Source organism: Loxodonta africana, chromosome X, assembly GCF_030014295.1.
Source record: "Loxodonta africana isolate mLoxAfr1 chromosome X, mLoxAfr1.hap2, whole genome shotgun sequence".
NCBI classification, from domain to species: Eukaryota; Metazoa; Chordata; class Mammalia; order Proboscidea; family Elephantidae; genus Loxodonta; species Loxodonta africana.
Window position 1 is genome coordinate 145,597,349 of NC_087369.1, and position 23,856 is coordinate 145,621,204.

Below are 23,856 nucleotides of genomic sequence, written 5' to 3' on the forward strand. Positions count from 1 at the left end.
TTCAAAATAATACAAAAGAATGGAAAAATGGGTGGGATTATAGGTGAAACAAGATTACTCAGGAGTTGATAATTGTTGAAGCTAACTGATGATTTCAATAGGAGCCTATTCTGCTACTCTGTCTACTTTTTAATGTGTTTGAGATTTTTCCCACAAAATAAACATAAAAAATTGAAAATTAAAAATATACTTTCCTGTTTTGACTATTTCTTCATTAGATTAATTTAAACACAGCAAAGAAGATACACAGGATATAGTGAGCAAAGATACACAGGATACGGTGAGAAAGTACACGATTAATCGGAGCTGCAGAAAGAAGAGAATAGGGCAAAAGCCATATATGAAGAGATAATAGCCAAGAATCTAGTTTTCCAGAACTGAAGTAAAATCCCTATCTGGAAACATCATAGCTAAGCTACAGAAAACAGAAAACAAATCCTGTCCAAAAAAAAACAAGATTATCTTCATAAAGTCACATGACTTTTCAACAAGAACAGTGACCTCGAGAGACAGCTGAAAGATACATTCAGGGTGCTGAAATCAAGTATGCCAATCCAAAATTCTATACCAAAGAAAATAGTTCCAAGAAAAGTCAAAATAATGAATCTCAAACAAACAAAAACTGAGAGTTCGCCTCCAGCAGACAAACACTAAAATAAATGCTTAAGAACTGTTCTCTATTCACCTGGAACAACATAGGAAGGAGAGTCAGGATAGGAGGAGGATATGGAATATGTGCCTAATTGCTTCCATGAACAACTTTCTCCTTTGCCATGACACCAGAAGAACTGGATGGTGCCTGGCTACCATTACCGAACATTTTGGTCAAAGACTCCACAGAAAACCATGACCAAAAGGGTGAAAATGCAGAACAGAATTTCAAATTCTCATGGACTCTAGACTTTTTGGAGCCATGGAAAGCGAATGAACCCCTGAAACTATTGCCATGAGATAATCTTTGAACCCTGAACCAAATACATCCCCTTAAGTCTTCTTAAAACCGAACAACAGTTTAGCTTAACTAGTAAAAAAAAAAATTTTTTTTAGTAAAAAAGGTCTTCCATGGGCATCATGTTCTTTTAAGATCAATACAGGACCAAACTGACAGCAGCAACTAGAAAGATCGGATGGGAACCTTAGGGGGCAGTGAGTTTATGTTAATGAGGAACAACTTAGAAAAGAAGAGTGAAAATGGTTGCACAAGTCAAAGAATGTAATCAATGTCACTAAACTGTTCATATAGAAACTGATGAATTGGTGTATGTTTTGCTGTGTATATTCTCAACAACAAAATAAATAAAATTTAAAGGAAAAAAAAAAGCTTAGGGAACCTGTTTTAATTCCATAAAGTAGCAGTTCTAGAGTGAGTGGTTCACAAACCCTTGATCCTTGAGATTCTTTCAGGGGATCTGCAAGGTCAAAACTATAATTACACATAGTAGTATTAAAACTTCACTTCCCTTTTTTCACTGTAGTAACATTTGCACTAATAGTGCAAAAGCAATGGAAGATAAAACTGCCGGCACCTCAGCATGTATCAGTGCAGAAGCACCGAACTGTCTCATCCTACTCTTCACGACCGTGAACTCGAAAATAAAAGCCAGTCTCAGTTAAGATGGCACCAAACTGTACCTTCATGACCATGCGCTCTCAAGTGAACAAAAGCCAGTCTGTTAAGAATGCCCTTGATGAAGTGATAGAATTAGTTTTATTAAATCTCAAGCCATAAGAACATTTTTAAAAGAACATGCCTTTTTAACATTCTATGTGATGAAATGGAAAATATGCATAAAGTATTTCTACCACACACCAAAATATTATGGTCATCTCCAGTAAAAGCATTTGTGCGACTGGTGAACTGTGAGCTGAACTAACTACTTCTTTATGTTTTACTGGAAAGAACAACTGACAAACTATGATTATTCAGACTTGGGCCTTGGAAAGACATTTTCTCAAAATTGAACCAAGTGAGCCTGTCACTTCGTGGAAGCCAAATGAGAGTACTTGCTGCCAATGATAGAAATTTAAGATTTCGTGCAAAAATTAAAATTTTGGAAAACTTGTATCTGCCACCATGAGCCTGTTTCCTAATTCATAAAGACTCTCCTGATTAGTTCAGTGATGATACGTAAAAATGTGATTTTTGATATTATACAACGAAGTGTGTCAATATTTGGAAGATCTGCATAGACAGTGAACCAATATTTTTCAACTGATCAACGGATGATGTTGCAAAATGATGCATGGGTAAAAAAATTCATTCCAAATTCAAGAGAGACAAATGGATTTTAATTTAACAAAATATGAAAAGTTTACATTACAAGAAACCACTAAGAAACAACCACTTGTCGAATTTTGGTGTGGTATTAAAGAAGAATACCCACAATTATCTGAAAAGCTGTAGTTCTTCTCTCTATGCTAACTACTTATCTGTGTGAGGCCAAATCTTCTTCATATACTTCAACCACAACATAGTATTGCAAACCCCTAGTTCACAGTATACACAAAAATCAATAGCAGGTAGATAAGATCAAAAAATAAGGAGCAAAATAATAAAGTTTCCAGACAATTATAGGAGAATAGTTTCATTACCTGAAAACTGGGAAAGACTGCTCAAACACAAAACTACTAGCTATAAAGCAAAATATTGATCAATTTGACTATACTAAAATGTATAGTTTCTGTTCATCAAAAGTCACTATTACAAAAGGGTCAAACAACAACAAAAGATATTTGCAACACATACAGTGTAACAAAGGACTCAGATACAGACTATACTGTTGTTAGCTGCCATGGGGTCAGCCCCCAACTCGTGGCAACCCCGTGCACAACAGAAGGAAACACTGCCCAGCCCTGCACCATCCCCATGATCGGTTATGGATCTGATGGTTGGTGCTTCAGTGTTAAAATTCTCACTTTCCATAAGGGAGACCCGGGTTCAATTTCTGGTCAATACACTTCATGTGCAGCTACCACCCATCTGTCAGTGGTAGACTGCATTTTGCCATGATGCTGGACAGGTTTCGGTAGAGCTTCCAGGCTAGGAAGAAAGGCCTGGTGATCTACTTTTGAAAATCAGCCAATGAAAACCCCACGGGTCACAACGGTCTGACAGACTACGTAACGAACTACAAATCAATGAAATAAATGCAAACAATCCAACAGGAAAGTGAGTTAAAAGATATGAGGCCCTTCAGAAAAAGACATCAGAAATCCACATGGTCAATAACATATACAAAGATACTCATGAAAATATAAACCACAATAAAATATCATTACATACCTATCAACTTGACAAAAAAATTTAAATCTAACAATGTCAAAAATTAGCCAGGATGTGGAACAAGTGAACTCTCCATACACTTCTGGTGGTAGTACATATTGAATTAGTTTGGCAGTATCTAGTAGAGCTGAAGTCAAACATAATCCATAATGCAGTGATTCTACTCCTAAGTATATACTCCATAAAAACACATGCTTGTGTACACAAAATACTTGTACAGGTTATGTTTCTACTACACTGTTGGCAATAGCCAAAAACAAGAAATAACCAAAATACTCATCAACAACATAAAAGATAAACAAATTAGGGTATAGTTATACAATGGTATATTTTGCCTCTATGAAGACAAAATGGAAGAACTATAAATATGTGCAACACAGACAGATCCTGAAGACATAATGTTGAGCAAAAGCAGCCAGATACAACAAAGTACATACTCTATGATTCCATTTATATGAAGTTCAAGAACAAACTTGAACTAATTGGGAAGTAAAAGCAATACAGGTCTATCTTGTTGACCTGGGCATGAGTTATATGGGTGTGGGTTTTACAATCATTCTTTAAGCTCTGCATTTGTTTTATGCACTTGTCCGTATTTTTGTTGAATTTCACAATTTAAAAAAAAAATTATTTGTACAAGTTGCACAAGGCTTTAAAGAAAATGAAGTCAGTGGCCAACGAATAGGAGTTTCTTAGCTCTTTTATGTCTAGCAATCTTTTTTCTATAGTGAAAAAACTAATTTTAAGACACTGAATTTGCTTATATGCCACATCTAAAAAATGATGCCACATTACAATCATCCACAGAAAATTACGTATTTACTTTGCAGATTATCCACGCCCCTGCAGCTCACCTGTGTCTTCTGATCATTTCAATGGTCCATCATCAAGATGAGCAGGGTAAGGTTATTAAAAGCCAACTAAGTATACTTTTCTGGTCAAGAATTCACTTGTAGGTCTCACAAAATTATTTTCAAAACCAAAGAATAAAAAGGGCTTGCCAATGAAGAGTTAATACTACACTAAATCGGAATAGTTTAAAAACCTCATTTTTTAGTTAGTTTTTAGCCAATTCGTTTAAAAGAAAAGCTCTTCAGAGAGCAACTTACAAATGGTAAAATCAACTGCTTTAAGTTTGATCCCAAGTGCTTTTGCTTACTTCCCTGGAGAACTACTACAGGCCTTCCAATGGGTTGAGAGCACTGGTTAAGCTAATTTCTCAAAATATATTAAACCTACCCATAAGCTTATCTGGAATGTAAACCAAAATCAATTTTCCTTCCAATAGGCAACAAAGAAATACCATTTGCTTCAGACTAGCATGAGAGAGTATAACCAAAAAATGTCTGCTACCGAGCTCCTTTCTGTTGAGAGTAAATATATATATCAAGATTGCATCAATATTTGCTATAAAATTACAAGAGTCCCCTCCTCCCCCTCCTTGTGGTTCTCACTGCCTCCAAAGATTCATTTCCCTTTAGAACACAGTGGCAAGAAACACTGCCTTTGACAGAATTTAACAGAATCAAGTAACTCATCTTTCCCTTTGTACCCAGGCTACAAAGTGCAAGGTAAAATATTCCTTCTTATGATGAATGTATTTGCTTCCTCCCCATTTTCAGTAACTTCATTTTTCTATTTGTCTTAATAAGCTTAATGCGTATGTCTTTCAAGGTAAGCCTTCCAAAGAGGGTAGTAGGGATAGTGTCAGTATTCTAAACCCCTAAATAATCTAATGGTACATTCATCATTACATAATTTTAAGAAATAATTGAAAGATCATTCTATCTTGTCAGTTACAAGGCCACAAACATATTAGTATGCAGATGACAATGGCATCATGAACTATTAATTCCCATCTCAAAGATTTTTTGAAATTGTGTAAAGAATCACTGATGGGTTATTACAATAAGGCAATTCACTTGCATAACAGATACTTATATTACCTTAGTATAAAACAGGCCTTCCTTAGTTGGAAGAAACTAAAACCAATCACTAAGAATTTTCCCCCAATCAGTGGGTTAATCTGTGCTCTTCTCTCTAAACCACTAACAGAAGAGCAAGTACCCTTAAAGAAACAATTGTTTCTTACAATATTGTTCAACAGTTTTAGTATCCTAATCTAAATTACGGAGGAAAAACAAAACTACCTCCAATGGTTGGCCATTGTAACATAACTTGAAAAATAACCAAATCTTCCACCTTAGTTCAAATTCAAATGATTAGTTCCTTAATGACCTCCAAATAATTACGTTCAGCACTCTTTCCGCTTTTTACACATTTTAGTGTTATTGTGGAGATGCTGTCTTAGGTACCTGAGAAGGACAGAATCTGCTTTCTGTCGAAGATCTGTGAAACTTAAACTGAATAAAATGTCTTAAGCTCTTCCAAGGGCTTCAGAAGTATTTTGTGAATACTTGTTAACATGAGTAGCTAGCATTTCACCTTACCGGCTCCCATTTTCCAGTAAAAAGGAAACACAGCACAAGCCTGAACTACTTGATTATGCTCAACATTTCAAAGCTGGCTTCACATAGAGAAGGCTGATGTTCATTTGTGCCTCAGTTAATTGTTAAAAACAAAACAATACCGAGAGAGTATGACCCCCAGACACCCTTTTAGCTCAGTAATGAAGTCACTGTCGAGGTTCGCAGATTGGACAGGCCCATAAAACAAAAACAAACGAGGCTAAAGGGACGCACCAGCCCAGGGGCAAGGACTAGAAGGCAGGAGAGGACATGAAAGCTGCTAATAGGGAACCCAAGGACGAGAAGGGAGAGTGTTGACCCGTCACGGAGTTATTAACCAATGTCATAAAACAATGTGTACTGTTTAATGAGAAACTAGCTTGTTCTGTATGCCTTCATCTAAAATACAATAAAAATAAAAAAGGCTAAATTTGGTAAAGTGAAGTGCTACCTCTATTTTCAGTGTTCGAACACAGACATAATCCATAAAAATGAATACCAGGACAAAGTAGTTGTATCTTGTGAAAACATGCATTTATGAGCAAAGGGAACAGGGAATGGTAAAGAGACAAGAGAAGCTCCTGTACTTACAGTAGGAAAACGCACAAACACTTTAACAGCACCCACTCTAAATGTTTAAGCCTTATACAATATTTTAATTTTTTAACAAAGAAAGAAAAAAGTAACCTAGATAACCTCCTGATATTGTTTTAACATTTTCTAAAGAAGGCATTTCTCTTACCAGGAAAACAGACCAAGACTTATACTTGTGAATACAGGTTGCAATGAGAAATTAAGGCCAGATGTTTGAAGACTAAGACATCAACTAAACATCAAATAAAGTTTAAGCAGAATTTAGAGCACCTTTGGGGAGAAAAAATCTTCAGCCACCAAGACTAAAATTTCTAAACCCTCCCCTCCTACTTCCCTTTAAAAAATTCAGGTCAGACATTTATTGAGCATCCAAGTGTATTTAGACAAGTTCTAGAATGTTTAAAATCATTTAGCAGCAGTAGAAGAAAAAGAATGGCAACCAAAACATTTAGCAATTAAATTTTAAAGCTTTATTATGATTACCAATGATTAATTAATAAGTCCTAACAAAAACTTCTAATTGGAATATGTAGATTTTTTAAAAGAAAAATAAATTCTTCAACCAGACAAATTGATGATACTAAACAAATATAAGTATGCACTTCAAAACTAGACTAAAGCATTTACATGAGGCTAGCATCTTCAGATTAAGAGCTTGGAACATAAGTCTTCCATTAAGGTTGCCTGTGACAGAGAAATGCTGAGCTCACTGTGTGACTGATTTCTACTAAAAGCAGAATTCTCTACTGTATCTACCAGTACATGCAAGTTTATTTGCTTCATCAAAGCAAGTCCTATGCTAACATAAAATCATAAAGACACTAAAACTCTTAATTCCAAAATTAAAGTGATTAAAACCATATCTTGCACATGTGGCAGAATCTGAAAGGGTTTACATTGTGAAACTTCTAAAACTAGATATAAGGGAAAAAAAAAACCTAAGAATCTAAAAAAAGATTCTAAATCTAAGTGTTACTGGAGAAGACAATTATGTTTTGGTAATCCTTTGCCTTTTTGCTACCATTTGAAAAAGACCATTTTAAGAGTTCTGTAATTTATCATCAAAAACTATCAGTATCTCTGGAAAGACAGGTATGTGGTGGACTATGCAGTTAGGCAAAATACAGTTTTAATTCTCCTTTATGTACCTAACAAAGCTTATTTTTCAAAGCCAGGATCTTCCAGCTAACAGACAATGGCTTTTCATGGGGCACAGTTAAGAATTTGCCCTCTTTGAAAGTTTTTAAATGCCCATATCTCATGTGTTGCTTTTAACACTATGATGCTGAAATTAACTGCAACTCCCAGAATACAGACTTAACGATAAGAAGTGACAGACAAGAAATGAACTAACAATATCACGAACTACATCATACCTTTTTAAAAGGTAATTTTCAGTCAAGTTAAAGCTCATCTGTTAATTCATCTCCTTAAAAAGGAAAGATCCATCAAAGATCCAATTTTAAATATTGGTCATACTCTTAAGAGCCAGAACTATAAATGGACTCACTTCTAATTTGGTGACACACTACCTTTGTTTTTAACATTTTCATTTGCTGTTTTACACTTAAAAGAGGCTGTTTTCAGACAAAGGAAAGATTTTTTTGGAATATATTTACAACATAATTTGTTCTGTCTAATGAAATTGCTAACATCTATCTTTAGTAAGATGACAAGAAGTCCCAAATTAGGCTATATGCAACAAAGTTTTTATAGCGGGAAAAGGAATCAAATATATGAAAACTAAGTATCAAGTGGTGAAATGACTGACTATTTAAAATATTCCATTATGTTACACAGTTAACTTCAGACACTTTATATAACAGAATTCAATTACAAAACTGACTATACTGATTTGGATGTAGTATAATTCAAACCACATTCCACAAGCCATGCAATAACTATATACATGTAAGTCCTCGTAACAATTCTGAAGCAGCTCTTCAAACTCAGGAACTATGACAGATATCATGGAGCGTGTAAATATACATAAAATGAATTCAAAATTCCATTCTGGCTAGGTATTTTAACTCCCAACATCATTTTGTTTTTCCCCAACCACTGCCAGTTAGAAGCCAAACAGAAGGCTCTTGATTTTACTTCCTAGCCCATAGCACTCATTCTAAGGTGGGAGCAATAATAGTAAAACTGTCAAAAACAGCAGGAAGGAGAAAGTTGAGCAATCTCCAAAGATGACAACCCCTGAATAAATAAGTTGGCTTTAAAAGTAAACAAAACAGACAGAAAACCAAACCCACTGCCAGCAAGTCGATTCCTACTCACAGACCCTATAGGAAAGAGCAGAACTGCCCCATGGGGTTTCCAAGGTTGTAATCTTTACAGAAGCAGACTGCCTCACCTTTCTCCCTTGGAGTGGCTAGTGAGTTGGAACCGCTGACCTTTCAGTTAGCAGCCAAGCGCTTTAACCACTGTGCCCCAGGGCTCCTAACAAAACAAGGAAGTGATTTATCAATCTTTTGGGTTATCCTAATCTAACACAGATGATGATCATCCAGTCTTCCCTGCATGCACACAGGGGACTTAACAGATAATTGTTGACTGTCTGTGTAAGAATCTGGACAATGTTCATGACAGTTCAAAATGAATGTTTATCAAATAGACTTCTCTATCCGTTAATAGGAAACCCTGGTGGCACAGTGATTAAGGGCTACAGCTGCTAACCGAAAGGTCAGCAGTTCGAATCCACTAGGCACTCCTTGGAAACGTTATGGGGCAGTTCTACTCCGTCCTATAGGGTCGCTATGAGTCGGAATGGACTCGACGGCAACGGATTTTTTTTTTTTTTACCGTTAATAAACCAATAAGCACTCCAAGCACGTGCCAGAAGGGCTGGCAGGAGGGAAGGGGCAGAATCAAAAGAAATATGAGACACAGTCCCTACTCTTCAAGGGCCTCTCAATTCGTTGGAGAACAGAAATAAATACACATAAAAAGTCAAAGACCAATTAACTGCGAACTGAGTGCTACAGACTTTAAGCGCAAGGGCTGTCCCGCTAAGTTTAAACATCTATAGGTTGAAATATTACTATTAATAGCTATCACTATGGCACTTACTATATGCCAAGTGCTTTACGAGGATTATCCTTTAGTCTTCACAATGCTCTTCTGAATAGAGTACTATTATTCCCAGTTTATTCAAGGGAAAACAGTCAAAGTGGTTAAGGAACTTAACCAAGGTCACTCAGCCAGTTAAGAGGCTAAAACGGCCGCTTACTCAGGCAATCCAACTCTAGGGCTCCACTGTTAAGACTTCGTGGCCGTGCGCGTAGGAGGGGCGGTGGGCCATTGGGGCGGGCAATATTACACCCGTAAGATCCAGCAACGCGTTCCCCGCATTTCCTTCCGAGAAATGAAGTTCCAAAGATTCTTATCTTTTCACACCAGCAACCTTAAACAAGCTACTGGAAGGGAGGATGGGGGCAACGACGACAAAAAGGGCTAGCAAGCATTCAGCTCATAGAGGGTTCAGCTTTAGCTTCTAAAGCAATTCAGTGAAGGAAATTAGAACTAAGTTGTTTTTAAACCTGTGGTTTCTTTTGCTGCTTAAACGGTATTTTTTTCACAAGGTGGGGGGAGGGAAAGAGCGAGCGAGCTGAAAATTTGGGCGAGGAAACCGCGAGTACGGCAAATAACTGTTTTCGGTGTTACTGGGGGAAAAATTAAGTTTTATGGCTAAAGGAAACGCGTTATCCTAGGTACTCGAGAAGCTTGGAAAGTTGCCAAAATTAGTTGAAGTCCCAGGACAAAATGGGGTTTAGGAAACATTTAATGACGACAGTTGAATCCAACCCGAAAAGGCTCTAAGGTGAAAAGACGAGCAAAGAAATGCCGGTAGGTCTTCGAGGAAAGAGGCAATCCCTGCCACACTTCCCCACGGCCGCGGCGCCGCGCGAGGCCGGGACAATCCGAGAGATCGCTCCCCGGGAGGACGAGAGGTGCCAAGCGGGGCTCTTCGCGATGCCCGGGGCTTCGCGGCGGCGGGCGGAGAGGAGGGGAGGGAGTCCGGGACGGTTCGCCCTCCTCGGACTTCGGGCAGAGGAGGTTCCGGGCTCCCAACTGCGGAGTCGAACGGGTGCAAAGTGAAGAAATGGGACAGAGAGAGGTGGAGAGTCCGAACCCCCCCCGGCGGCCCCGTAAAGAGAAAGGAGCCAAGTGAGCTCAAGCGAAGAAGGGGACAAAAAGAGACCGAGCAGGAGCGCAGGGACCCGCGGGGGCGAAACGGAGTTCTACGAAGAGGCTAAAGGAAGCCGGGGCTACCGCAGGAAGCAGGGACTTTACGGAGGCCAGGGAAGGAAGGAGGTCGGCGGCGGTTACGAGCACCTCTCCTCCCTGAGTTCGAAACTCCCAGACAACCGTCCACGCCCGCCGCCCTGATGGGGGAGGGGGCGCATCTTTCTCCCCAACCTCCCGCCACACAAGAGAGGGCGGCCGCCGCCCGGGCCCGGCCTAGACGGGCGCCTGCCTCCGGCCTGGACACTCACAATTCGCCTCTCCCTGATTTCTCCCAGTTCTTTATCCACTCTGCGGGAACCACCACAGTTGCGGCCGCCATCTTCCCCTCACTAGTAGCAAAAGCCCGGATGTGTAGCACGCGAGCGAGGGGTCAAAGGGGAGCACCGCCCACGAGGAATGCCGGGAGCTGAGAGTTCGGTTTTCGATTTCCCGCCCCACCTTCCTCCTAACTCCGCGTGAGTGAGAGGCCCGCCGGTCAACGGTGAGGCCGCGAGCCGTGGGCCCCTTCGCAAAGTAACTGTATCACACGTGCCCTCCGCCACCCTCGCTTCTCTTTAGAACAGGAAACGTGCCGTCCCCAGTCTGACTTGTAACTCTTAGGTTCCATAGTGTCTACAGGCGACTGTTCAAATTCGATTGTAATTTATCTGCTTGTATCTCCAGTGTCTAGCATGTATTGTATGCGTGCTATACTTTGGTATTGAGAAACAGTAGGCCACGATGCCTGCCCTCGACGAGTTCATAGTTTGTGTGAGAGACAGACATAAATTACAATACACTCTGCTCAGGGCTGAGATAAAAAGAAACTAGTCGGGTAGGGGGCGGGCATTCACTGCGCGCCAGGCGTTATGCTAATGCAAGGGAGGGATCCAGAAATCGGCCCTGGGAAACACAAGGAGCTACGTATTCTGAAACCCTACTCTGTCTATCACTATTGTAACCTTACGCAGAACTAGGGAGCGCAAGTAAGATGAGAAACTGAATATTTACGTAGTCTCAAAGTATATTCCCAAAAGATAGTTACTATTTCAAAGCGTGAAATAGAAGCTTTACAATGGAAAAACATGGTGGACGCCGTCCTAACTGAGGAAAGTAAGCAGCCCCAGAAATGAGACAAATGGACATCAAGCGCCTCCTGATGAGGCACTAAGAAAAACCCTGATCGATTTTGCAGTATTAGTGCCAAAACTTTGCATAACCTAAATCTGATCCTGAGGAAACATCGGACAAACTCAAATTTAGGAACGGTCTACAAAATAATTTGTATCCACTCTTCAAAATTATCAAAGTCATGAAAGACAAAGAAAGATTGAGGAACTCGTCCAGATTAATAGAAAAGAGGTAGGACCACTAGTCCTGGACGGAAAAAGCACTATTTTTAACTGACCAAATTAGAATAGCTGTAGACTAGGTAATAGTATCATATCAATGTTAATTTCCGATTTTAATACATGTACAGTAGTTATGTAAGAGAAAGTCTTTGCTGTAAGAAAATTCTCCCTGAGATGTTTCGAAATAGTGCGGCGTTGTTTTGCAACTTACTGCAAAATGTTTCAGAAAAATAACTCATAGCAAGTAAAGCAACTGCGGTAAAATGTTCACGTTTGAAGAATCAAAGGGCATATGGAATCCTCTGTACTATTTTAGCAACTTTTAAAATAAAAAGTTTTAAAATGTTAATTCAAAATAAAAGTTAATGTTTGTTTCAAAACAACATTTCATGTTATGTCAACATTTGTTTCAAAATGAAATATTTCATGTAGATATATATATGCTGTTGTTCCAAAAATACAACCTGCTGCCAACTGAGTGGATTTCAGCAGAGTAGAACTGCCCCGTAGGCTTTCCAAGGAGAGCACCCGGTGGATTCAAACTGCAGACCTTTTGGTTAGCAGCCGAGCTCTTAACCACTGTGCCACCAGGGCGCCACGTTGTTAAAAAAAAAAAACCAAACCCGTTGCCATGGAGTCGATTCCGACTCCTTGTGACACTATAGGACAGAGTAGAACTGCCCCATAGAGCTTCCAAGGAGCACCTGGTAGATTCGGACTGCTGATCTTTTGATTAGCAGCCATAGCTCTTAACCACTATGACACCAGGGTTTCCATGTTGTTGTCAGTTGCCTTCAATGTTAGCCACATCCCTGTCCTCAACCTACTAGTTGTCAGTAGCACCCCCATACACACACTAGTTGATACAACCAACAATGTCTCCAGACATTGCCAAATGTCTCCTGGAGGGCAAAAGGTCCCCTGTTGAGAACCACTGATCTACAGTATTCTACTGTATTGTGGCTTACTTTGCCACTATGTCGCAGTGATTTCTTCTTACAGGTACTGAACTGTACAGTATGAATACTATGCAGTATGCCATAAATGTGGTATGAGCTAAGTGCAGTGGTGCCCTTTGAGGCTTTTGAAGTACACAGACCTTGGTTTTCCTTTCTCCCAGAGGCCACAAAACTATTTTTACATGCTATGACAATTCCTTTAGGAATTCCTCAGGGCTAATTGGCTTCTTGCTCAATAAGATTGCGAAGCTACTGTATCTTTTACATCCTTGTTGTTGGCTTACCTGTTCTTTGCTATCAGTGTCTGGTATTGTCTTGGCACCTGGGAGTACTGTTCCCTGGTGACCTAACTGGCTCAAAGGTAGCAATCTGCTAGGCAGGGACTGAGATCTGTGGTGATGGCTAGGGACTGGTTAGTATCAATGTTGATAGTCTGATGCATGTAGTCATAGATTGGTTTTGGGTGATGGTAAGGTCAAGCAATCATTTCACTTACCATCTCAGTGAGAATAGATAATGGAACCAAGAAATAGGCACATAAAAATAAACCAAGACAAAATAAGTAAAATAATAAAAGAATGAACACAAAAGGTTTTCCAAGATCCCGACTTAAGTTCCTTGGAATAAGGTACCTAATAGCTTCTGCATTTTATGCTAAGGCTGTTTATGCCAAACCAATCAACTTGGCTCTACCTTGACTGAACTGCTCGTCTGGTGAGAAAAAGGTCCTTCAATCATCTGTGTCAGGTAGTATAGTTAGGTCTTCAGGTTGGAATTGGAATCTCACAGAAGAGGCAGTGTGGGAAGAGGTAGTGGTCCAGATGCCTGTGAGGGAGAGGTTTGTCAGAGTCACAGGGCAGATATGGCCATAGTTTGAAAACTGGGACATGTTAACACTATCTGTCTGCTAGGTTTGAACAGGGCCCAGATTATAAGGATTCTCACTATCTCCTCTAAGCTTTTCGTTGTTTCTCTCCCTACCATTTAATTTTCCTCTTCTCTCCCACTTCAAACCCAAGCAGTCTGGCTCCAGAGCTGACAATCTTACCTCTGTTGTGCCTGAGCTTGAACCCAAGTTCTTCCACTTAGCTATGTGACTTTGGGAAAGTTAATCAACTTCTCTATGCTTCTGTTTCTTCCCTTATCGAATAGGATTGAAGGGAGCCCAATGACTTACACTTTTCTTTCTTGCCCAAATTTCTAAATCAAATTTTAAAAAAAGAAGAAAGGGGGAGGCAGCTAGTAGAATACGGTTAAATCTGTAATCGATTGGGCCTCTATGAGGCGCATAAGGCAATTTCACCTTTATTCTCAGTTCCTGAGAGCTGGAGGACAACTGAGACTAATGAGTGGGGGCTGACCAGAGCAAGAAGGACCACCTGGCGGCCTGATGTTGACTAACCTCTAGAGGCATAATGTATCATGACCACATGGTGAGACTGATAAAAGCCCTGAGCCCTAAGGCTCAAGTGGACTTCCTGGTTGGTAAGAACATCTGCTCTCAGGAGGGTAGTGTGTCCCTTTGGGGTGTGGAAGCTCCATGCTGGGACCCCTCCCAGACCTCACCCTACGTGCCTCTTCATTTGTATCATTTTTGGTTGTAATAAATGTGTAGTCATAAGTATGGTATACTTTCTGCAATATTCTGTGAGTCATTCCAGAATATTATCAACCCAAAGGGGCAGTGAAAGCCAGCAGAGGCTGGCGTCTGCCTATTTGGCAGTCTAAAGGATGGTGTCCATCTAACTTGTGAGCTCTGACCCAGCTCTGGGTGGGTAGGGTTGGAGAGAGAGAGTACCACTTGGAAGGCTGGTGATGAGGATGGAGAAGTAGGAAGGTGTAGACTATATCAGTCTCCACATTTTGGGGATTGGTTTCATGCTGATTCTTAACACTCAACTGGCAATGAAGGTGGGATTTGCCCCTTACTTAGTACAACTGGCCACAAGGATGGGATTTGCCCACTTTGCACCTTACTTAGTACAGCCTTCTAATACTTAAACTCCAAAATCAGACTGACCCACTCAGTCACATGCAGCACTGAACCAGGGCAAGCCTCCCCCTGACCCCACAGGGGCATAGGTTGCCCTTATAAAAACTGACAGCATTAATAGAACTGAGCAGAACATCTGTTCTCTTCCCATGATGAAGTAGAAAGGTAGGGGGCCAGGCTACACATGACCAGTTTCTTCTTCCAAAGGGACCCATCACGTAAGTCACAGCTCCTAAAGAGGGGAGTTGGAGGAACAGTGGAGAAATTAAGGAGGCAGAGAGTGAAGGGAGAGAGGCAAGTAGTATTAGTCTGTGGAGCAGGGCCCCGCCCCCACCGAGAAGGATACATCGGGAGTGGGAAATCATATGCTCCCCTTAATGGCACCAATTTCATGGGACTATTGTGAGGATAAAATCAGATGACAGGTGGTAATACATGCTTACAACAGTCCCCAGCACATAGTAAAAGCTCAATAAATATTAACTATTACAATTTGTGTGGGCCCTGATCATGGCAGGTACTATTTAGTGGGATGCTGAAAAGTGTTATAGATATGGACAGACACTGAATATGGGCTTTTGCCATGTGTGTATTGCAGAGATTGTTGGTATAGGCCTTATTCTTAGGCCCTTGTTTGGGTGGGGGCTATTTTAGAGAAGGCTGACCTTTGTTATATGCATAGGCCCTGTCTTGGGTTGGGTTCTACACAATTAGACCCTGAGATGAGGATTTGTGTGCAAGTGGTATATTACATAAGCGCCCCCAGGAGAAACTGGTAAAGCAGTGGAGAAACAGGACAGAAGGGGATGAGTCCAAGCAAGGGTGTGAAATGAAGTACCAGCCTCTGTCATTAGCACCCCTAAGCCCGAAGGGGCAAGGGGAGAGAGTGGTTACCAAAAACTGATGAGAACTCTATCAGTAGCTATGAGGAAAAGGCCACCTAACAGTAACTGTGGTCTTCTGTAGAAGAACACAGTCAGTGCCAACTCACATTCCTTCAGGGAGAAAGTATGGAGAATGACTACCCAACTGTTCTCTCTTTCCACCATCTGATCTTCTGCTGGTACCTCCCATTGGCTGAAGGCTACTAGAAGCCATTATGCAAAGGAACTTGGTTAATCCAGTTCATATAGGTCAGGGCACAGAGGAGGAAAGAGGAGGGTGAAGAGTGGACCCTGAAAAGACAGAGAATTTACATCACTGACTACTCCTTTTGTCGTTCCACATTCACTTTTGCCCTTTTTCCAAATAAAAAATCCATGTCCTCAAACAAAATGCACACCAACATCCCAATTAAAAAATGGGCTAAGAACTTGAATAGACACTTCTAGTTTGTCTTAGTCTGGAAGCTCCACTGAAACCTGTCCACCATGGGTAACCCTGCTGGTATTTGAAATACCAGTGGCATAGCTTCCAGCATCACAGCAACATGCAAGCCCCCACAGTACAACAAACTGTCGAGGGTTGATTGAAAACCTTAAGCCAAGTGAAATAAATCAGACACAAAAAGACAAACGTTATATAACCCCACTTCTATGAACTGTCTAGAATAAACAAAGGCATAGAGATAACAGTTTATTAGTGGTTACCAGGGGATGGAGGAGGGGGAATGAGAGTTATTGCTTAAGGTATGCTGAGTTTCTCCTTGGGGTAGTGATAATCTTTTGGACAAGGATAGTGGTGCTGGTAGCACAACATGGTGAATGTAATTAATGTCACTGAATTCTACACCTAAAAATGGTTAAAATGGCAAACTTTTTGTTATATATATTTTACCACAGTAAAAAAAAATAGTTAAAATGAAACAGAATGTACAAATGACAAAAAAATTAATTATTCAAAAAATGCAATATACGGAGTCTGATCAGTTACCGTGTCAATGCGAGGTAATGTCAATTCATTTGTACTTCCACATAAAACCTAAAATATTAGCCACCACTAGTGCCAGTGCTTTTCATATAAAGTAGAAGGGAAAGGAGAGAGAATTAACATAAAACATAGCTGCTACAGTCCCTGCTTCTGGAGCTAGAAGTAAGCCCTAAGTTGATAATCAAGTTTCCTTAGTCTGCTACCTATTCTATGTTGCCCTTACCCTCTGCCGGCATCTCAGCAGGAGAGAGTACATTACATGGTGCCATGACCTAAACCCTCCTTTCCACAGGACCTCAGATCTTGCAGCCTTGTCTTGATTAGGTTACCAGTTTTCATGAACAGGTACTATTGAGCAAGGGAGTATTAAGAAACACCCCAGTAGTCTTAAACTCTAGCAAGCAGCCATCTAAGATGCATCAATTGGTCTCAACCCACCTGGAGCAAAGGAGAATGAAGAACACTAAAGACACAAGGTGATTACGAGCCCAAGAGACAGAAAGGGTCACATGACCCAGCAACTACATCATCCTGAGACCAGAAGAACTAGATGGTGCCCGCCTACAACCGATGACTGCCCTGACAGGGAACACAACAGAGAACCCCTGAGGGAGCAGGAGAGCAGTGGGATGTAGACCCCAAATTCTCATAAGGCCAGACTTAATGGTCTGACTGAGATGGGAAGGACCCCGGTGGTCATGGCCCCCAGATCTTCTGTTGCCCCAGGACAGGAACCATTCCCAAAGCCAACTCTTCAGACATGGATTGGACTGGACAATGGGTTGGAGAGGGATGCTGGTGAGGACTGAGCTTCTTGGATCAGGTGGACACTTGAGACTATGTTGGCATCTCCTGCCTGGAGGAGAGATGAGAGGGTGGAGGGGGTTAGAAGCTGGTGAAAAGGACAGGAAAAGAAAGAGTGGAGGGAGAGCGTGGGCTGTCTGATTGGGGGAGAGTAATTGGGAGTGTGTAGCAAGGTGTATGTGGGTTTTTGTGTGAGAGACTGATGTGATTTGTAAACTTTCACTAAAGCACAATAAAAAATTATTTAAAAAAAAAAAAGAAACACCCCAGTGAAGCCTCTGAGTTCTAGCCATTGTCTTCCTTGCCTCCACTGTGTAGAAAACACCTAATTTGCTCTTGGTAACCAGGATAGATAACCCTTGTCTGTACAGTGAACCCTTAATCTTCCTGTTAGTTCATTTTATGCATGAACACCTTAAAATGACCAGAGGACAGTGTCAGCTTTCAAAACATCAGAATCATGGCTATGTGCCCTGGGGGAAGCATTTCTCCCTTGGGTACTAGAACCTCCTAACCCACTGTGTAACCAACCTGCCAGCAGCTGTCTATCTGGTCCCCTGGGGAATGGTGCCATAGTGGTGCCTCAGTGTTTGGTCTCTACTGATAACCAGGTAGCCCATTTAATAGTGGTGATAGCCAGATCAGCCTCACTGAGGGGAAGACTCTGTTGCTGAGCCATATATAGGCCACCTCCCTGCTGCCATGGCCATCTTGTACATGGGCCTACTGAGCATGTACTAGAGTGGCTGAGGAAAGAAGCTGGCTAACATCAATAGAATAGGTCATCTTATCTACCTGTGCTGCAGTGGAGCGTGTCCCCAAAAATTCAGATTCACCTTGAACCTCAGAATGTGACATTCTTTGGAAATAGAGCCTTTGCAGATGTAATTAGTTAAGATGAGGTCATATTGGGTTAGGGAGGGCCCTAAATTCAATCTGACTGGTGTCCTTGTAAGAAGAGGAAAAAAGACAAAGAGACACATCCAGGCAAGAAAGCCATGTGAATGTGGAGGCAGAGATTGGAGTTATGTTGCCACAAGCCAAGGAATGCCAAGGATTGCTAACAACCACCAGAAGCCAAGAAGAGGCAAGGAAGAATTCTTCCCAAGATTTCAGAGGGAACATGATTCTTCTGACACCTTGACTTTGAACTTCTAACCTCCAGAACTTTGAGAGATAAATTTCTGTTGTTTTAAACCACCAGTTTGTAGTTACAGCAGCTCTAGAAAACTATTATACCACCTGAGCAATGAGAGCCTCCTCTACAGTGGATGCCTTCCCGTGTATGTGGAATACAAATATCTTCACACCCTGGCTCATTTCCAGAGGCCCATCCATATACCTCTCCCCTTGCCTCCTTATCGCTAAATTCCTATCTTTTACTTTCCAAACTCTTCACCAACCAGCCAATTCATTGGCTTCTGTCCATGAATCAGTATAGATCAGTATGTCAGGCCATTTCTCCTTCCACCAAAGTAGACAATCAGATGTACCACTTGGGAAGATTTTTCTTCACTGCTATCTTTAAGCGACATCCTTGAGTGGGGTTGTAAGACAACTGACACCCACTTCTACCTGGTGTCAGCCTACCATACAGACTATAAACAAGGCCTGCATTTACTTGCTCTGTCAAATGATTATAAAGAACTCTTCTTTAGCCCATATATATGGGCTGATGGAGAGGCAGTGATGTAGTAGGAGCAAGTGCCATGAGGGCTTGAGCCACTTACTCATTTTACCTTCCCAATATACTGGGACCTGTGTGGTGGTTAATATTATGTAGTAACTCATATGATTCTCAGTTGTTTGACCAAGCACTATTCTAGTTACTAACAAGGAGTAATAACACGTGATTAAATCAGTTGGCCTTGAGTAGAGCGGGTTACTTTCCATAATGTAATCTAATGTTGGTTTATAGTGTCGTTCAGGTCCTCTGTTTCCTCGTTGATCTTTCTAGATGTTCTGTCCAATATTGAAAGTGGTATATTGAAATCTCCAACTACTATTGTAGTACTATCTATTTCTCCTTTAATTCTATCTGTGTTTGCTTTATATATTTAGGTGCCCTGATGTTGGGCACATATATATTTATGGTTGTTAAATCTTCTTGATTAATTGACCCTATATCACTATATAGTTCTTGGTTTATATCAATATATAACGTCCAACTTTATCTCTTCTCACAGATTGTCTTGAAGTTTTCTTTGTCTTATATTAAGATTGTCACACCAGCTCTCTTTGGGTTATTATTTGCATGGAATATTTTTTTCCATCCTTTCCCTGGATGTGTCTCTTTGTCTTTTTTCCTCTTCTTACAAGGACACCAGTCAGATTGAATTTAGGGCCCTCCCTAAACACCTATTTGTGTTCTTGGGTTTAAGGCATGTCTCTTGTAAACAGCATATAGTTGGATCACATTTTTTTTAATCCATTTTGCCACTCTTTGCCCTTTGACTAGAGCATTTAATCCATTTGCATTTTCTGCAATGATTGATAAGAAGTGCTATTTTGTTTTGTTTTGTTTTGTATGTGTTTTAAGCCTTCTTTGTCTTTGTCCTTTAGTACTGCTTGCTTTTGTGTTTTATTGGTCTATTGCAGTGTGCCTTTTTGGTTTCCTTCTCCTTCCCTTTTTTTGTGTTTTCTATGTATTTTCTTCGTAGTTCCCATGAATATTACATTTGACAGCTTGTATTTACAACATTCTAGAGTAAGTTGGTACCAACTTAACTCCAGTAACATACAAGAAATTCTATATCTATATCATTCCTGTCCCTCCTTCTGTTGTTGTCATCACTAATTACGTCTTTATATTTCAAGTGCCCTGTAACAATTTTGTACTTGCCTTTTATATATTTGTTGTTAAAAAACATGAAGGACAAAACATTTAGGATTATCAAGCGTGAATACTCTATCACTAGCCTTTATACTTGTCCATGCATTTTCTTTATTTAAGGATCTTTCTATTTACGTATACCTTTGAATTACTACCTAGTGTCTTTTCTCTGGTGGCGTAGTGGTTAAGTACTACCAAAGGGTTGGCAGTTCAAATCCACCAGGTGCTCCTTGGAAACTCTATGGGGCAGTTCTACTCTGTCCTATAGGGTCGCTATGAGTCGGAATCGACTTGACGGCACTGGGTTTGGTTTTTGTTTGGCTTGGTCTTTTCTCTCCTATCTAAAAAAAAAAAAAAATTTTTTTTTTTTTCTCTCCTATCTACATAACTCCAATTAGTACTTTTTGTAGGGCCGGTCTGGTGGTTATGAACTCTCTCAGCTTCTGTTTGTCTGGGAATGTTTTAATTTCACCCTCAATCTTTTTATTTATTTTTTCTTTTTAGTGTTTTTCCATCCCCACCCCTTCCCTCCCTCATAACCATCAATGATTGTTTCTTTTTTTGTGTGTAAACCTTTTCATGAATTTTTATACTAGTGGTCTCATACAATATTTGTCCTTTTGTGATTGACTTATTTCACTCAGATTCATCCGTGTTGTGACATGCTTGACAGATTCACCATTGTTCTTTATTGTTGCATAATATTCCATTGTGCATGTACCATCATAGTTGGTTTATCTATTCATCTGTTGATGGGCACCTAGGTTGTTCCCATTTTTTGCTATTGTGAACAATACTGCAGTGAACATGGGTATACATATGTCTATTCATGTGACAGCCCTTATCTCTCTAGGGTATATTCCTAGGAGTGGGATTGCTGGATCATATGCTATTTCTATTTCTAGCTTTCTAAGGAAGTGCCATATAGATGTCCAAAAAGTTGTACCATTTTGCATTCCCGCCAGCAGTGCATAAGCATTCCAATCTCTCTGCAGCCTCTCCAACATTTGTTATTTTCTGTTTCTTTAGTTCATGCCAGTAGTGTCAGGGTGAGATGATATCTCATTGTAGTTTTGATTTTCATTTTTCTAATGGCTAATGATTGTGAGCATTTCCTCATCTGTTAGTCACTTGAATGTCTTCTTTGGTGAAGTGTCTGTTCATTTCCCTTGCCCATTTTTTAATTGATTTATTTTGTCTTTTTGTTGTAGAGGTGTTGGATTTTCCTGTAGATTTTAGAGATTAGAGCTTCGTCGGATTTGTCACAGCCAAAAACATTTTCCCAGGCTGTAGGTTCTGTTTTTACTCTTTTGATGAGCATTAAGTGTTTCATTTTTAGAAGAGCCCAGTTATCTAGCGTATCTTCTGGAGTTTATGTTTGTTAGTTACGGTTTTTAGCCTTCTTAATGCTGTATATTAGGGCCTCTACGTTGATCCTATTTTTTCATCTGTCATCTTTATAGTTTTGGGTTTTATATTTGGGTCTTTGATCCATTTTAAATTAGTTTGTGTGTATGATGTGAGGTCTGGGTCCTGTTTCTTTTTTTGCAGATGAACATTTAGTTTTGCCAGCACCATTTGTCAAAAAAACTGTCTTTTCCCCATTTGATGGACTTTAGGCCCTTGTCGAAGATCAGGTGACCATAGGTGGATGGATTTACATCTGGGTTCTCAATTCTATTCCATTGGTCAATGTATCTGTCATTGTACCAGTACCAGGCTGTTCTGGCAACCGTAGCTGTATAGTAGGTTCTGAGGTCAGATAGTGTAAGCAGACAGACCAAAACTGATCCCCAGGGAGGTCTATCCTGTTGGTTTCAGAGACCTAAACTATGGGGTACATAGGGAGGCAGGTCGAATGCTGAGTGTGGGAGCAGACTCCACTGCAGGGGCCTTTGTAGCAGTTTGCAATAGCCTGGCAACCAACAATTACCAGGTTGGGGAGGGGGTGTCTTGCTCTGGTCAGATCCCCAAGGAGGTCTGCATTGTTGCTATCAGAGTCCCTCCGGTAGATTGCTGGCTGTGAATGCAGCCTCCGCTCAAGACTTCTGCTTTCTAATGCACAGCAGCCTCAGTCAAGAGTCCTCAACACCAGCTGGAAGTGGGGGCAGACTAATCCTAATTGATCCCCAGGGAGGTTTGTCCTGTTGATTTCAGGGGCCAGAGCTATGGGATATGCAGGGAGGCGAGTAGAGAGCTGACTATGGGCGCAGACTCCACTGCAGGGCCTTCTGTAGTAATTCACAGTAGGCTTGCAGGTGATAGTGTCCAGGCGGGAGAGGGACTGTCATGATACAAACAGGCCTCCAGGGAGGCCTGTCTTGTTGCTATCAGAGCCCTCCCTGTAGTATGTTGGCTGTGGGTGTAGCCTCCACTAACGATGCCTGCTTTTTAGCACACAGTAGCCTGTCAGCAGTCCTTAATACTGTCCAAAATGGAGAGCAGATAGGCCTAAAGTGATTCCCCAGAAGGTCTGTCCTATTGGTTTCAGAGGCCTGAGCTATGGGGTGCGCAGGGAGGCTAGTAGAGTGCTGACTATGAGAGCAGGCTCCACTGCACAGGCCTTCTGCAGCAATTCACAGTAGGCTTGTAACTGACAGTGTCTGGGTGGGGGAGGTGCTGGCACACTCCACATGGACCACTGGGGAGGCCTGCCTTGTTGATTTTAGAGCAGAAGCTTGGGGTCCTGTCTCCTTGTACAGGCAGGAGTTGTGGTGGTTAGGGAAGCAGACTCTTTTTCTGGGGCCATTACCCCAACTCACAGCAGCTGGTGGCCCATATGGCTGGAGGAGGGGCAGGGACTGTGGGAGAAGCAATTTTCCTACCATATGTGACTCGTTGGTTTGTTGATTCTTGCTTGTCTGCAGTTCCCTGCTGCTTTCCTCTGCTCCCTGTTTAAGTGTTCCTCAAAGCTGAGCACCTTTTCCTTGTTGTATTTGGTGGCAGGGGGCTGGGGGGTGAGTGGAATGATGGTTTGTTTATGCTGCCATCTTCCCAGAATCCCAATGTATTTCATAATGTCTTAGTGAAGGGTGTGTCCTTCCAGTAGGGTGACCAAGTTGTCCTGATTGTCCTAGTACTGTCCTCTTTTTAAACTGAAAATCCCATAACCTAGGAAACTCTCAAGTCCTGGGCAAACCATGACAGTTGGTCATCTTATCACCCAGTCCTCCTAAGAGCATAGTTGGAAGTAGACACTGAGCAGGTTACACATAATAGATCCATTTCAGCATCTTCATCCACTTGGGCATTTGGGCACCTGGGCTATGCTGGGATCTAACAATTCTTATGAGCATGGAGGCAATGTGGTGTGTAATGGCCAGTCCTGAGGAGAATCAACATTCCTTGTGAAGCAAATGCCCCAGATGAAGTCACCGAAAGGTTTTTATGCAGAGGAAGTCTGGCTCCTTTACATAAGCGATGACGGGCTGCTTCTACTGTCAAGGAAGATTCAGGGGGATTTGGGGT

The 23,856-nt window shown here is 41.0% G+C and overlaps 1 protein-coding gene across 11 annotated transcripts in view; it reads right to left on the reverse strand.

Annotated features, from left to right (window-relative positions):
• THOC2 (THO complex subunit 2) overlaps positions 1–10,964 on the reverse strand; it is a 114,595-nt gene extending 103,631 nt beyond the window's left edge. For 10 of the 11 annotated variants that reach the window (XM_064277550.1, XM_023553850.2, XM_064277551.1 and 7 more), the window contains exon 1: positions 10,848–10,964. In XM_064277550.1, coding sequence (XP_064133620.1) covers positions 10,848–10,918 — 71 coding nt within the window. In that variant the 5' untranslated portion in view covers positions 10,919–10,964. The remainder of the gene's footprint in view (positions 1–10,847) is intronic. The other variant, XR_010319648.1, reaches the window with a different exon arrangement.
• Between the last annotated feature and the right edge of the window lie 12,892 nt (positions 10,965–23,856).